At 41.8% G+C, this 16,174-nt stretch overlaps 1 protein-coding gene across 1 annotated transcript in view; it reads left to right on the plus strand.

Annotated features, from left to right (window-relative positions):
* Nucleotides 1–16,174, plus strand: part of SLC12A5 (solute carrier family 12 member 5) — a 1,753,644-nt gene that overhangs the window by 1,376,456 nt on the left and 361,014 nt on the right. Inside the window, exon 15 of the mRNA XM_044090243.1 lies at nt 606–725. Coding sequence (XP_043946178.1) covers nt 606–725 — 120 coding nt within the window. The remainder of the gene's footprint in view (nt 1–605; nt 726–16,174) is intronic.

Below are 16,174 nucleotides of genomic sequence, written 5' to 3' on the forward strand. Positions count from 1 at the left end.
TATATATATATATATATATATATATATGTGTGTGTGTGTGTGTGTTTGTTTTTCTTTCAGCTTTTCTCAGTTAGGGGTCACCACAGCAGAACTCCAGTCCACTAATGATTGGCAGTCAATTTTTATGGTGCCAAGGTGCCAGCCCGACCCCCAACCTTCAACAAAGGCACGCCCATTCACACATGTCTTTCAAATGCCACTCGACCACAGGGAGGACATGCAGACTCCACACAGAAGGTGCTCCAGCCAAAAATCGAACAGGAGAACCTCTTGCTGTGAGGCGACAATGCTACTGCTGCACCACCGCGGTTATATTTGCAGCATTTCTATTTTTGTCTTGGGCAAGTATTTATTCACCTGCTGATCATGTCTGGTGCTTTACCCTTGCTTTGCATCAATATTATGAGCCTTTCTGTGTGGTTGACAGTACATTTGGGCTTAAACATCAGTTCTTGTTTCATTATATCAACTCTATAGTACACTACTGTAGTTCGCTAGGGTTGTGCTGTAAATTGATATTTATTGTCTGATGTATTGAGCCAATAAACAAAAAATGTAATAAATAGCCAAATGTTTCTAAAACCTTTCTCTCTCTCACTATACAGGACCCTGTCATTCCTGGGAATGAGTCTTTGTTTGGCGATTATGTTCATCTCCTCGTGGTACTATGCTTTAGTGGCTCTTGCTATTGCAGGAATAATTTACAAGTACATTGAGTACCAAGGGTGAGTGCTGCAGCTTTTGGCACATTATCATTCTACGTGCTTTTTACTGTTTTCCCTAGTGTTCATGATTTCATGCTGTAAGGGCTGCCTGATATTGCTGGTGAATTGCACCTGTGTGCATGTAACTGTTTTTCAGCTTTATATAATTTTATCATTTTTAAGAAGACTACAATATATAATGAGCAAGCTCCATGGTATTACATAATGATGCATTTAGCTTGTTACAGTGTTTGTTGCAGCCATAAGAAAACAGATTTTATAGGACAAGAAATATCTATGCATAATTTAGCATCAATAGACTCATATTACTTTTTTGCAGTATCAACTGAGGAAATAGGGATGCAGCTCAAAAAATGAGTCTGATGAAAAACAAAGCATACTTTATGCAGTTTTTGTTCAGCAAGGGTAGTTAGGATTGGATCCTGAGCCTTCACAACTAATTTTAGTTACTTATTTATTTGTTTTTGTTTACTGGGAAAGCCTGACTGGCAAAACCCCTTTTCACCAGAGGCCCTGAGAGAAAAGCTCCACGTAGATGATCAAAAGTGTAACATACAATATCAGTATAAATGTACTAGTCATTAAAATGGCAAGAACCAAATTGGAAAGATTATAATATATGAACAATAAGAGACCAGTAAATAGTTTATATGGAGTAGTAGATCTAGAGGGAAGAATAAATATTAGTGAAATGCTTGTAGGCATAGTGAGAAACAAGGATGTTAGAGATTGATGGTAGTAGTTGATGTTAGTTTTGTAAAGAGTGTCAAATATGGTGAATAGATGTGCACATCTGTAATACAGCAAAGTCATACATGAACACGTTTTATCCAGTTTTCTGTAAACAGTGTTGACATCAATTTATACTGTTCTGACTTTTGTTTTGTTTTTTTCCTTAGATTTGCAAAACAGTTCAATTATTTTTTTTAGCTCTGCTAAAAGTTGATAGCTACCAAGAGTAAACATCACTCTTATGGGGATAGCTGCCAACAGTAAACATCACTCTGATGGGATTCCCTGAGGATAGTTTAGTTATGTGTGAAAAACTCCTCATGAGCAAAATTTAGAGACATGATATGTTCTGCCAGAGCAATGAAAACAGCCTGGCAACCACAGGCTATGTGGATTGCATTGGCATTAATTTGCTTGGGATGGGCGACACCAATTTTTTTTACTCAAACCCATTTGTCTACATATTTTTATTCATTTATTTATTTATTTACATCTGTTTACCAGGTAATGTCCGACTGGGCCAGGAGCCCATTTTCAAAGGAGACCCATGGATAAAAACTCCACAATTATTGACAATCAATGACAGTAGAGAAGTTATACAAAGATTAAGATAGACAGCTAATACAAAAGTGTTATACACTGACATGTTTCAGCACAGCAGAAAAAAAAGTTGAGACAAAAAATGATTTACAGTGTCATGCAACAGTATAAAATAAACTACACAGTATCAGTTGCAACCTGAATTTATCAAGATTACGGGACTTTGTGGCTAAGCAACTTTTCCCTTATTACCAAAGCTGAACAATCTTGGAGTTAGTGTATTTGGAGAAACTTGGTATGGAGGAATTCACCCAAAACACTTTTATTACTTTTCATTCAAAGTCAACATTTCACACTCTTGAACCTTTGATTACGATGGTATTTCCCCACTGCAAAAATGCATTTGTTAGCCATCATAGTCAAAGCCAATGTTTTGCAGTGTCAGCTTAAGCTTTACAATGTTTTCCATTAAGATGATAGTAAGTTTGATTAGTTATTATGAGTCTGGTCGCTACCTAGCAGAAGAAGAGTGATGACATTTGTACGTGAGAGACTGTGGCAGACCAGGAGTATGGTTTTTCTCTTTCCTCACTATTGTGCAATTGTGGAGTTGGTATATATAAGTACCAGGGGGATGGGAGGCACTTGGGGGGGGGGGGGGCAGCTAAAACTTTTTTATTTATTTTTCGGTTAAACGTTTTTCTGTCTTTTGGAGTCAATGTTTCATGTGTTTAGAACATTTAAATGTTTGACTAAATGCCATAGATCCATTACTGCACACCAGATACATAGACAAAGACAGTGCAAATACGAATGGCCATCACAGGATAAATAACACAGCTAGAGCAATTCCCAGATGATGGTGCAGTATACCAGAAGTCTACATGGAAACAGATACATAGTGCAGCTGCAGAAAGTGGAAACAGATATATAGTACAGCTGCAGAAAGTGGAAACAGATATATAGTGCAGCTGCAGAAAGTGGAAACAGATATACAGTGTGGCTGCAGAAAGTGGAAACAGATGTATAGTGCACCTGCAGAGGTGTGTAAACCCAACTGATGATACTCCCCTGTTTGGGATGTACATTTACCAAAGGTAATCATTATAACAGTAACAGTCTGTGAACAAAGCACACACACACACGCATACACACACACACACACACACACACACACACACACACACACACACACCTTACATGATAGATGCCAACTGCCAATTGTTCATTGCCTTGAGACATATATCAGTTTATGTTTAAATCAGACAGTTGTCAGTTTGCCTTTTCTTTCTGTCACAAATGTCACAGACCATTAAACCTCCTAAGCAGGTACTACCTACAACCCCCAATTTTACTGCCAAAGGACACTCACAAAGCCATTGTCTGCATTCATTAAATACAAGCATTACCAGTATTACATCACAAAAAAGTAAATGCTGGAAATGCTGGTGCTGTGTAAAACATGACAATACCACTAATATAGCCCTAAAGCCTTAAGCACAAATCAAACCCCTTCATTATCTCTACATACAACCCCTAATTCCTCTAACAAACCTGCACAATAATTCAGATCCAAAAGGAAACAAACAAATAGTGGAACTCCCAAGCATTGCATTTGTACCCCTCTGCATTCACTCTGATGCACACCTCAGTAACTGATTGACTAGATGTACTGGGCCAAAATACTTAAACTCGTATGTATGTAATTATGTATATATAAATATACTACTTGTTGCCTTGCTGCTGTCAATGCACAGATAACTTAGTGCATCTATATATTGTTATGTCCCTAATATAGGCCAGAAGGGAAATTTAACATGGCAGAACAGTGAGGCCTTAATGATGAGACACACATAAGTGGCCAATGAGGCAAATGTAAGGTAAGTATGAAAGGACATTTCTACCTCCCTGACAGTGGTTATACTCCAGAGAGGTTGAGTGCACAGGTTGTCATAATATGCCATATAACTTAACATGCTCTGCAGACATGCTCCTGTCCCTTTTTGTGATATGTACATGTAAGACATACACACCATGCTAATGTGTGCCTGGCCATCAATTCATCTTTGACAGGTCTGCACTGAATACCCTATGTATCGACAAGAGACTAAGGTTTTTATATGGTGCGCCATCTACCCCTTCATCTCTTGTTGCAGTTCCACACCACCAAAGGCCCTATGTACAGTTAGGATGCACAGGCTGTAAGGGTATGTGCACTGCTAGCCATTTCTCTGCAAATTCCTACACCCCCTTCCTTTGGTCTCTGTGCACTGCATTTCTCATGTGAATAAGATACTAAGCTGCAGTTCAGTAACTGCTGATGCAGGAGAGATTCTATGTTAGAATTCCAATTCTGCCAACACTGCAGCTAAAATGCCCTTCTTCTGCATTCATGATGCAGTCCAAAGGGCAAATATGAATCTAGGCATTCAGCAATTGATGTTTGATGTTATTTCTGCCTCTTCTTTGTTTACATGTGTTTTTCCAAGTGCTTACACTCTTGTTTCAGATTTTTTTCAAACAGTGGAAACTTACCAGCTCCAATGGGATACCTAGGATGCTTGTCACCTGCCCAGGATGCCTCAGTTCAATTTTTGGAGGTATAGCCTGACTACCAACATACTCTTGTTTCATGACAAAAATAGCAACAGACCTTCAACCCTTCATCCATAAGAGCAGTGCATTCTAGAGGTAAGTTTCTGTCACCACCATTGGTAAGACATAGAGAAGGTGCCTGTCACAGAAACATTACCTTTCTGCCTAGCTCCATGGCATAAAGAGATGGAGCCATGACCACAATCCAGACAATCTGAGTTGATTTAATGATTTGAACACTGGATGAGCCAGGCAGGAGAGTGAGATGGAGTGTCTTACGTCAGCTCTTCCTTCCCATGAGAAGAGACTGGGTACAGTCTTAGGCTGGTGCATGTCCTGGTAGAGACAAGAGCATTATTCCCTGGCTGCAGACAGTCAACTTTTCATTTCAGTTGCTAGGGGAGGCATGAAGAAGCTGGTGTCATGAGCAGGGGTGCCTGTGACGTCATGCTAGCTTTGTCCACTTAAGGATTCCCTTTTCCTGTATACCAAAAAAATTCCTCTCCTTAGCTGTACATATGCAATATCTGTACCCCCCAGTCTTAGAAAAAATAGACAAGGTTGCTGTTTCCCTGGAAAGCAAGAGCCCATTTGCATGGTTACAGCAGGACTCAGCCAGACTACTGTCTGGACAAGTAAGGGGGGGGTGGTCCCCCTAGGGGTAATAGACAGTATAGTCACTGTCTCTCACTTCAGAGGGAAGGTCCACCTGCAGGGTTTCAGCACAATTATTCTGGCTTCCCTCCCTAGATAATAAAGAGGGGAATGAGAGGGGAATGAATGTCCTAATAAGGGAAAGGCAGATGTCAACAGTTATAGGTAAAGGGTTACAAAAAAAAAAAACACAATTTTTCCTTTGCATTATAAAAAACACTGCCATGTTACACAAATTATGCAGTTTTGCTAATGTGTATTTTGGTAACAGGAAAAGGAATACATTGTATAGGCAGCCATTACATGATGGCCTAAATTACTGCCTCAGCTTTCAGCATTCAGTACTCAAAAGACCTGATATGGGTCTCAGAGAACCTCATCACTCCCATTCAGTCATGTTGTCAAACACATTAAAGCACAACTACAACATGGACTCTAACCTGACATTAGTTGCCATAACAGTAGGACAATGAAGAATGAACACAGTGAGATAATACCGAAAAGACAAAAATGATGTCTAACATCTGTTATTGTGGTGAGTATCTCACACTACTGTACTGTACGTAATCATTTAATTGTTTCTGTCTTTTCAGTCCTTATTAGGAGATTACCAGGCTATACTTCAAAGCCACACAAGGAAACCTCAGTCAACATCCCCAAAGGACTGTTATAGTAAAAATCCCCTCTTTCCTTAAACTGACAATCCAGTTCGTACAAGTATGAATAGGTTACTGCTACATAAATCTTACCAGCAAATATCCTGCCAAGTCAGGCAGCCAGACCTCCTGTCCTCTTCAAATGCACCTTTGCAGACCCTCAATAGACTTGTTAGCATGTCATAGCAAAAGCATATATAATTTGAAAAGTGAGCCCCCCCACCCCCCAACTATATATACCAACTCCAAGACCACACTACAGTGGAGAAAAGGGCATATTTCTTATGATGGCCAACTCATTCCTTTCCCTGAGTAAGGCATTTGTTGAAGTGAACGTTCATTGTATTAGGTTCGATTAATAAAGTTTCATGGAAATATAGCCCCCCCCCTACTTACCCACCAAAGTCCCTGACTTTTAGTGAGAAGCAAAATAAAATATGAGTCAAGTTTTCTAGTATCTTTGGTCTTAGAAGCATAACTCTAATTTTTGCCTTCTAGGATTAATAAAATGTAGCAGTTTCTCACCTTGGCTTTGAGGAGGAGGACAGAAGTATATCAAATTAAATATAACTTTTTGTCACAAAAGATGGAATGGTAAAAGTGGCCACCCTGTTCTTATGAAGGACTGTAAGAGATGAAGTGCACATCAAAGCTTACAGCTCAGAAACCTTTCTGCCTTTCGTATAAGAAAATGCAAAGAAGCAAAACAGATAACTTAAAAAGGAGAGCTAATTAAGTGTTCTAAAGAACAATTCAAGTCCTGCAAAGTAAGGATGGCCTTTCCACTGGTTCACATGCAATACACTAAGATGAAACTTAACCAGAGGTATGGATGACAAGCACATCTTTCAGTGGAATTAAGTTGAGAAGTTAGAACAAGAATTCCTAGTGAGAAAATAAATAAATAGTTGGTTAAATAATTAGCAAATAAAAAATGACACTTTAATACGTGGAGCTAAATAATGAATGTTTAGTGCTTTCATCTAGAATTCAAACATACTTCCTCAGAAGTAACATTTATAAAAGCTGACCCCAATTTATACTTTTTCACATCACATGACATAAACCACAGGACGTCAGAAGTTAAATCAAATGGATAAATATATCATGTATAAAACCACTGAAATATGAGCTACAAGATTTAAATCTAATACCTGAATAAGTGATTAAAAATCATTATTTATCTTAAAGAACGGGTTCCCAGAGAAAACATTTAATATTAATCTGTTCATTTAACCCAGGAGCATTATCTGCCTTATAATCAGAATTTCAAGTATAGTTCCTTTCTTTGTAATTCAAAATCAAGCTCTCCACATTGTTTGTGAAGAGCAAAACTTATTTAAGTTCTTGACATTTTACCATACTTCTCAGCTGTCCAAATTTTTGCAGAATGTCTAAATATTATTGGTCTGCTCCCCATAAAATTTGTGGTTTTCTAGCAAATCAGTGAGGATTGAATCACTAAATAATGACAGACATTTGAGTTTCTGACTTCACATCCTTCAGAAAATGGATGGTAGCACAACACATTTTATTCTAGCAAGTTTCTAAGTTTATAAGAGCAATATTTATTTTTTTTTTTCCTGATTTTAGGGCCTTTGTCCCCCCATTATTTTTGGCTTTGTCCAGATTTCTTGTGCTAAGCGGTTAAGAGGTGTGAATTCTACGGATTGTGCAAAGAATTTGCTTCAGCTTTTGTACATATTGAATATACATGCTCATATGTGCCAAATGTCTAGTAGTTTTACCACATAAAACCTTTGGCAAGTCAAGCAAGTAGCCACCTAAACAGCTCTCTTAGACTCACATGTACAGTGACTGTTTGTTCCATAAATTTTGTCAATGTTGGGAAGATGCAAAGTGGGTTTTTAATATATCTATGCATACTGCATCTTACACATATAAATGTGCCCTTAGTCTTAGCACTGTTATAAGGCCTTTTTGTAAAACTGACATTTTCTAGTTTATTCTTAATAGACCTGCCTCTTTTAAAAGAAAACTTTGGCCGTTCTACGTGCTTGACTTGCCTAAGTTTTTATTTTGGTTAAACTACTAGAAAATTGGCATCTCATACTTATGAGCATATATATTCAATAGATGGGGTGGCACAGAGGCAAAGTCAATAACATTGTCACCTCACAGCAAGAGGTTCTCCAGTTCAATTCTCGACTGGGGTACCTTCTGTGCAGAGTCTGCATGTTCTCCCTGTATTCGTGTGGTTTTCCTCTGGGTGCTTCAGTTTCCTTCAAATTCTAAAGACATGCAGTAGGTGTATTGGACATGCTAAATTGGCCAAAACATGTAAGTGTGCATGCAAGTGTGTAGTATAGAAGAACAGCCATGGCAGGGCTAGCCACCTGGCAGTGCAAACCTTGGCAATAGATGATTGTCTCTGTTGAGGTGACACCCCAACCCCATGTGTAAAACTGAGAAAAGGGGTTGTAGATGGATGGATGGATGGATGGATATATTCAATAGATACAAGAAGTAAAACATTTGTGTCTAGTCCTACCTGCTCCCTTCAGTCATTACATCTTTAATTATAATTTGAGTCCATGGTAGCTCAGTGTCTCTTCTTATTTTCCTCTCCTTTATAGTACATGTGTAGTTAGCTGCTGATAATGATGATATACCCTCTGCACATCGATCTTTGCTACTATAACACTCATATGGTTCACTAAAATTTAATGAGTCCTCATCCTCTAGCTTCTGCCCTCTGAATTATCTTGTGGATTTCTACCCAGCATCTTTTGAGAACTTCCTCTATAATTCCACTGTGTATATCTTACTTTGGCCTATGACTCCACTTACTGCTTTTTAATTAGAATATGGATTCCTAGAACCTCATGGCAGACCTCTCTCCCCAGTAATAACTACCCTCATAATGATGACATACATCCTCAAGGTCCAAGACTTTTACCCCTTACTCTTTGTGCAGGTCTGGGATTGGATTTGTGTTTTTCTTTCAGCTTTCTAACTATGCTTAATGAATCATACTTTTTAATTGTAGCTTTCACACAGTACTCAGTTTCCTGTCTCCCCGGAATACTCATGTATCCACACTCACCTGAACAGGTCTTCTAAGAAATAGCTGCATAGATGGGGGATACATCTTCTTGGTGGAACCATCTACTCTCATATATAAGGGTATGGAATTTGCAGTTCAGATTAGTGCTAAGTAGTTTTTAACCAAGGAAAACTATATAAATTTTCAGGATTTTACTACCCAAACCTCAAAATAGAGGTTTATGCTCAGGTCCCCTATCACAACCGGCATATTATGTGTTTGAGACTTTGATGCTATGAATTTCACCTCAAAAGTAAAGCTCAAGAATTGAATATTGTCATCCATGTTCAGAAAATAGCTTGTTATGATCAGAGACACAATCATAATTATTTGTAATGTATAAAGCTTTATCTGTTTCACATGCTACCAGTTAGAGAAAAAAAAGTGTTAGAGTCTGAATTGTTCTACCACCCTACAAAATCTTTGAGAGCTAGTAAAACACTGTGGTACTGACAGACAGAAATCAGGCAGAAACAAAGTATTACTCTGAAGAACAAATAGCTTTAAAAGCCTTTAGACACTTAGTTCTTCCACATTTTTTGTTTATAAGTTTGTTAGAGTGAAGTTCTAACAGCTTTTAAAATGTATTTATCTCTTGTCTCTATTGTTTGTCACATGGAAGTAAGGGTATGGAATTTGCAGTTCAGATTAGTGCTAAGTAGTTTTTAACCAAGGAAAACTATATAAATTTTCAGGATTTTACTACCCAAACCTCAAAATAGAGGTTTATGCTAAGGTCCCCTATCACAACCGGCATATTATGTGTTTGAGACTTTGATGCTATGAATTTCACCTCAAAAGTAAAGTTCAAGTAGTGAATATTGTCATCCATGTTCAGAAAATAGCTTGTTATGATCAGAGACACAATCATAATTATTTGTAATGTATAAAGCTTTATCTGTTTCACATGCTACCAGTTAGAGAAAAAAAAGTGTTGGAGTCTGAATTGTTCTACCACCCTACAAAATCTTTGAGAGCTAGTAAAACACTGTGGTACTGACAGACAGAAATCAGGCAGAAACAAAGGGCAGGATTCACGAAGGCTTGCATGGAGTGTAAGAGACGTGCAACACTCCATGCAAGCCTCGCGATCCAGGAACAGCCCTAAACTCCGTGTAAGAGACCAGCTAAAACGTCTCTTACACGGACTGGGCGTGAACATGCTAAATACCTCACTTGCATCTGAAAGGTATGCAAATGAGGTATATTAGCGATCCACGAAGCAGAAACCAGTCCGTGTAGGAGACGTTTTAGCTGCAGAAATGTACTCAGTTGACAACTGAGTACATTTCTGAAAAATCCACAACGGAGCGATGTCAGCTCCAAAAAAAGGTTGCATATGATTCAGGCAGCATGCCAATGGCCAAATATGTGGCCATTGGCAAGATAACCCAATGCAAAACTATTAAAAATATAAAAAAAAAATTTCGGCGATCGCCCATGTTTAAACCCAGCGCAGCCCCGCGCAAACGGGCCACGCTGTATAAAACCATGAAAAAGAAGGTTATAAACCCACAAATGTGGGTTTCATGCAATACATGGAATGATAATGCAGGGAGCAGCAGACTAAAACCAACATGGCCACCGTGTAGTGGTTGCTAAGGGGGGAAGCTGAGTCTAAGACATGTAACTAAGCATTAGTAGGCAATCTCATGTAAATGAGGGTTCGGATACTGAATCTCACAGTCACATACCAAATGAGAACAGTCTGAGTAGTGTAAGAGATACAAAAGGGGGAGGAATAGAGTAGGAGATAGGTGACATCACAGGGGGGAATGGTAGAAAGAAATGCAGTTCATTGGAGGCCAGTGTAACATGACAGATGACAGGCACAGATCATGGAAAGTGGTGTGCCACTAGATAAGCCATGGAAAGTCAAGAAATGGAAGGTGTACACTGTAACCTACACCAAAGTTTCTTGCTGGCCGTGCATGCGCACGTGTGCACGCCATGACGGGTGAGTAGGACAGTGTGCGCGCGTGTAAGGCAGTCTGAGCATGTGGGAGCGTGTTGGGAGATGTTTAACACTGTTTGCGCGGGTGTGCACGCGTGTAAGGCAGGCTGAGTATGTTGGAGGCTGTTGGCAGACGTGTAACAGTGTTTGCACGGGTGTACGTGCGTTTAAACCCGAATAAGTAGATTCTGAACCGTGTAAGCACGTGTGCGCGCGTGTAAGCCACTGTGAGCGTGTTTCAGATAGTATGCAAGTTGCTCCCCCCTGAGGAAACAGAGAGGAAAAAGGAAGCAACAGAAATAATAGGAAGCTAGCAGGGATAACTGCTGAAGCTAGCAGGTGAATACAATTAGAAGCAGGCAATTACACAGGCAGAATAGTAGCCCAGCCCAGCACTTAAAACTCTGCAAACAGTAGTGCAGGATGTTTCCATTAAGAGACACTACAAGACAGGAGTAAGCTAATAGAAGTGAAAACTGAAAAAGCTTCACTCAGAGCAGAAATGTTAGGGGCTGCCATAGCTGTCATAATGAGACATAGGCGACTTGCTGAGGGTGGTGACAATGCAGATGGTGCCAGACAACCCACAGTGAGGAGACGGAGAAGAGTGTACAGGCCCAGGGTCACCTACCACGGGTTACATGAGCTGGAGATAGTAGAGCACTATAGAGTGGACAGAGAGCTCCTGCAGCAAATTGTTGAGCTGTGCAGGCCACGCCTCACACACAGAACCAACAGAGGGGAACCCATCCCAGTGGAAACCAAGGTATGTGTTGGCCTAAGAATACTAGCAACAGGTACCTTCCAGAGCCCAACTGGCGATATGATGGGGATATCACAGGCATCAGCCTCCAGGGTACTACACCAGTTCCTGGATGCCATGTCAGCACATGTTGGTGATCATGTATATTTCCCCAATGCCCGTGAAGTATTGGCCAGCAATATGCGTCTCTTCCAGCAAATAGCGGAATACCCTGAGGTACTGGGTGCTATAGACTGCACGCACATACGCATCAAAGCACCAGCAGGTGAGCTGGGTAGGGCCTACATTAACCGCAAGGGCTTCCCCTCCATCAACTGCCAGGTCGTGTGTGATGCCCAGGGCATAATAATGAATGCGTGTGCTGGCTGCCCTGGGAGTTATCACGATTCCCACATCTGGCATTTGACACAGCTGTACCAGACATTTGCCAATGGGGACATCCCACACGGACATCTAGAGGGGGATGCAGGTTATGCACTGGAGCCTTGGCTGATGACACCCATCAGAAACGCACACACACCTGAACAGGAACGCCATAATGAGGCACACGCACAAACACGTAATGTGATAGAGCGTGTGTTTGGGCTGCTCAAGTCACGGTTCCGGTGTCTGGACACATCTGGTGGAGCCTTGCAGTACACACCAACTACATGTACCCAAATCGTCATGGTATGTGCTATGCTACATAATATGATCTTTTGAAAACAGCTGCAGCAGGACCAGCATAGGGCCGGGCCAAACAGCCCCCCACCATTGCCAAGGCCATCACAGGCAGAGCGTGACTCGGAGGAGGAACAACCTGAGCCTGTCCCAGTAGGCAGAAGGAGGCGTGCCCAGTATGCCCTGGCCTTGGCAAAGAGGCAACGCATAGCACATACACTGGCACAGTAGGAACCCTGGGAATGATACCCCTCTCTGACTCACTCATATAGTAACGGGGATGCCTAACATGACACAACCTGCTCTCAAACATGTACAGGGAGTGTAGTATGTGCATCCGACAGAGGCAGCCCTGCAGCACCACCTGAGGCATAATTGCCATGTGTTAAGCAATGTAACACCATCTAGTATATGCAAACATGAAGACCCTGCCTAACATCTCACCCTCACCAAGCATGATGCCACACTATGAAGACAAGAAGATCAAGTACAATAATTGGCTGAAGTAATGCAGTCAGTCAAAGGGGAGCCAATGTGTTACAGGCTGGGAAGATATGCGGAGTTTGACATGATGCACCACCTGCTAGGGGTGGCATGCACCTATCATGCCATGCCCCATGGATACTGGCAAAGGCTGTCAGTACCCACAGCATGCCCTGAATAGGTAAGTCTCAAAACACAAACCCAACCTCATAGGTTCTACAAGGGATATGAACCTAGATGTAATACTACCCCATGACAGATGTACAAACAGCAAGATGTGTGAAGTGTAAATGCACACAGTAAGGAGAATGTAGATACCAGTCCTGTAATAGAGAACTGGGCAAGGCTCACAGCAGCACCCTAACACTACCAGGTCACACCTCATACTGTGCTGTACAGCCGCAAAACATGGAACAAGCTACAAAAGGAGGGTGACTAGCAAGAAATGGCAAGGATAACCACACCCCCATGTTGGTACCACAACAAGAAGCAGCATGGAATATCCATGGTCAAATACCAATGGCTAAAACTGCCTCGCAGTATATAGCCTGCTGCAGACCACTGTCCTAATACCAGGAACAGCACCTGGCCTATGTCGGAATACATGAATATGTCAAGCCCCCCAAACCACATTATATTGCTCGACTGAAAATACCCAGACATACACCGGTAGCATTGTACTAGCATCAACACAGTAGGAGAAAATTACCCAGATTCCATAAACCAAACTGCCCAGGAACAATGTACTACCCCCACAAGAGGGGTAAGCATACTGGATGTGATAATCAGCAACATGTGTACTGGATGGCAAGATAAGAAGTGTACCCCTGACTGGTAAGACCAGACCATAGAGTAAGCACACTGGATATACACACCCTGACCCCAGTCCCTGGCCAGAATACCACAGTGAAAAACATGTATAAAGTATAGGTTGCAGCCCTCAAAACCGATGTTGAATCCACAAAAGGCCCTGTGCAAGTGCAGAATATGGGACACACCACAGAACATGTTATACAGGCATTCCATGAACACAGCCAGGAATGCTTGGAGTATGCACTCACAAATAACAACAACACACAATGCCATACACGCAGACATCTGGCATGCTGGGCTCCAGCCATTACCAAACCATGCAAGAGAATGAGGAAGATACCACATGATAGAGCAAACATAAAAAGGGAAGTAATCACTGACCAGTAGTATGGCAACAACATATGTCCACACATACAATCCACTAAGTCCAGCCACAACAAGTATAACCTATGAATCGAGAGGCAATGTGACACCAGTACCAAGTACACAGACAACCACAACACCCCCGAATAAATACAAACATATGTGATAGATGCTTCCATGTATCCAAAGCAGAGGTTGAGGTCCAACAAGTCAGTACTGTCAACACTAGTCAGGAGGAGAAGGTAATCACATACACCACAAACCCAGTGCCACATAGACCTACCACAACTGTAAACCAAACACATAAACACAGACAAATATTCCTGGAGGCCTTAATTACAAACACACCACACCAACAGACGCCTCCAAAGTAGATCACAAGCAACCACAACCGTCAAACATAGCACATGAAACGAATAGTACGCAAAGCTGGTGTGCCAAACAGTCACAAGCCCGAAGGAGAAACAAATGCCTGATACAGTTGTAATAGGTGTCTGTATAGGCAGAAACACAGCTGTACCACTCACCAGACTGAACAAGGGAAAGGGTAGAGTAAGCTGCTTGTATGTAGCCATACTGGATAAGGCCTTTGCCGCCTCCATAGAGCCATATGTAGGCAAGGCCAAAAAGACTACCCACCACCCTAGAAAACATAAGTGGTAGGAAACATAAGGGTAATGCTGACCAATGCCAGATGTGTAAACTGCAATATGCATGCCCCTGAGGCACTTTCCATTATGGAGAACATTGATGCCTGTCCAGTGACAGAAGCCTGCTGCAGGCCTAGTGATACCACACCAGCACTACTAGGTTATACCACATACCATGTGTTATGGCCCCAACACCTGCACCAAGACATCAAAGGAGGGGGAGTATCCATATGCAGCACAGACACCCATATAGCCAGGTAACTGACAATGCACAAAGCAGCGGACACCACCCATGTGCACATAACTGTAGTCAAAACTGCTGTACAGTCTGTAGCATGCGACAGACCACACTCTCACACACAAGAACCCCACCCAGACATCCGAAGACACTGGACAGTATGGATGTCCCACCAAATACCAGACAAGGTACACAAAGTACCACATAGGTGTCAAACCATTATGTATGCAAGGAGTCATCAGGGACCTAGGGACACAGGTCGACATTAATCTGTCATGTGACAGCCACAATGCCAATGTGGCTATGAAGACTGTTGATACTGGACACCGTATCATGAAAGGATTCACACCAACATCAACAGAGGTCACTGTGCCGCTGTACTGTTCCCTTATCAGACCCATAATCTAGTACAATGACTCATATGGGATGTACCATACGTGACACCTGCAGCGGTTCGGAAGACCTCATAGTTACCCCACCAACAGGATAAAGGGTGCGAAATATATGTCATATGCTGCCTGGCTGTAGACACCCCAGCTGACTGCAGTCACACACTGCCTACACAGAGGCATTGTATGTCTGTTGTACCAGGCCATGTCCAACACAGGAGTAATGGACATGCTACACCACAGGAAATCAAAGCCATTGGAGCTGTGAGAGTCACAGATGTCAACCTCAACACATAATGAAATAAGATGTGCTGGAGGGACAGATACATAACCCATAGGCTCCCCACACCCAGAAACAGGATCCCAATCCATGGTAGGCAGAGCCCCTCACTGACACCCCTCAACAGGAATATTGCCAAGTGGATGGATGACCGTACATGTATACTGGGGGTCCCCACTGTGTCACGACCAGACAGAGGCACAGTGAAGAACCTCATAAATGGCCATAATTGAACATAGCAAGGAGTGGCGAAAGACACACACACTCTAACTAGGCTTACCAATGGCCTAGGGTGTCTAGCCTACTATGAACCCATGAACCTATGAAGATACAACATGTACAGGACACTTAAGGATAATCACAAGGCTTACCCAACTGATGGTAGGAACCATGTTGGGCATCCACAGATATGCTCCGAATCACACAGATATTACACACAACATACCAAACACACACACATATTGCTAACATACAACCTGTCAGGTGCAGTGCAAACACCCCCCCCCCCGAGTGCAAAATACCTATCCCAGCAGATGGTCCCCTGACATTGCAGATGCTGACGTAACAGCCATCATCTGCAAAGCAGAACACACAGCAGCAAAGGTATGTGAT

This window comes from Protopterus annectens, chromosome 12.part0 (assembly GCF_019279795.1).
Source record: "Protopterus annectens isolate FY-2018-M chromosome 12.part0, PAN1.0, whole genome shotgun sequence".
In the NCBI taxonomy this organism is placed as follows: domain Eukaryota; kingdom Metazoa; phylum Chordata; order Ceratodontiformes; family Protopteridae; genus Protopterus; species Protopterus annectens.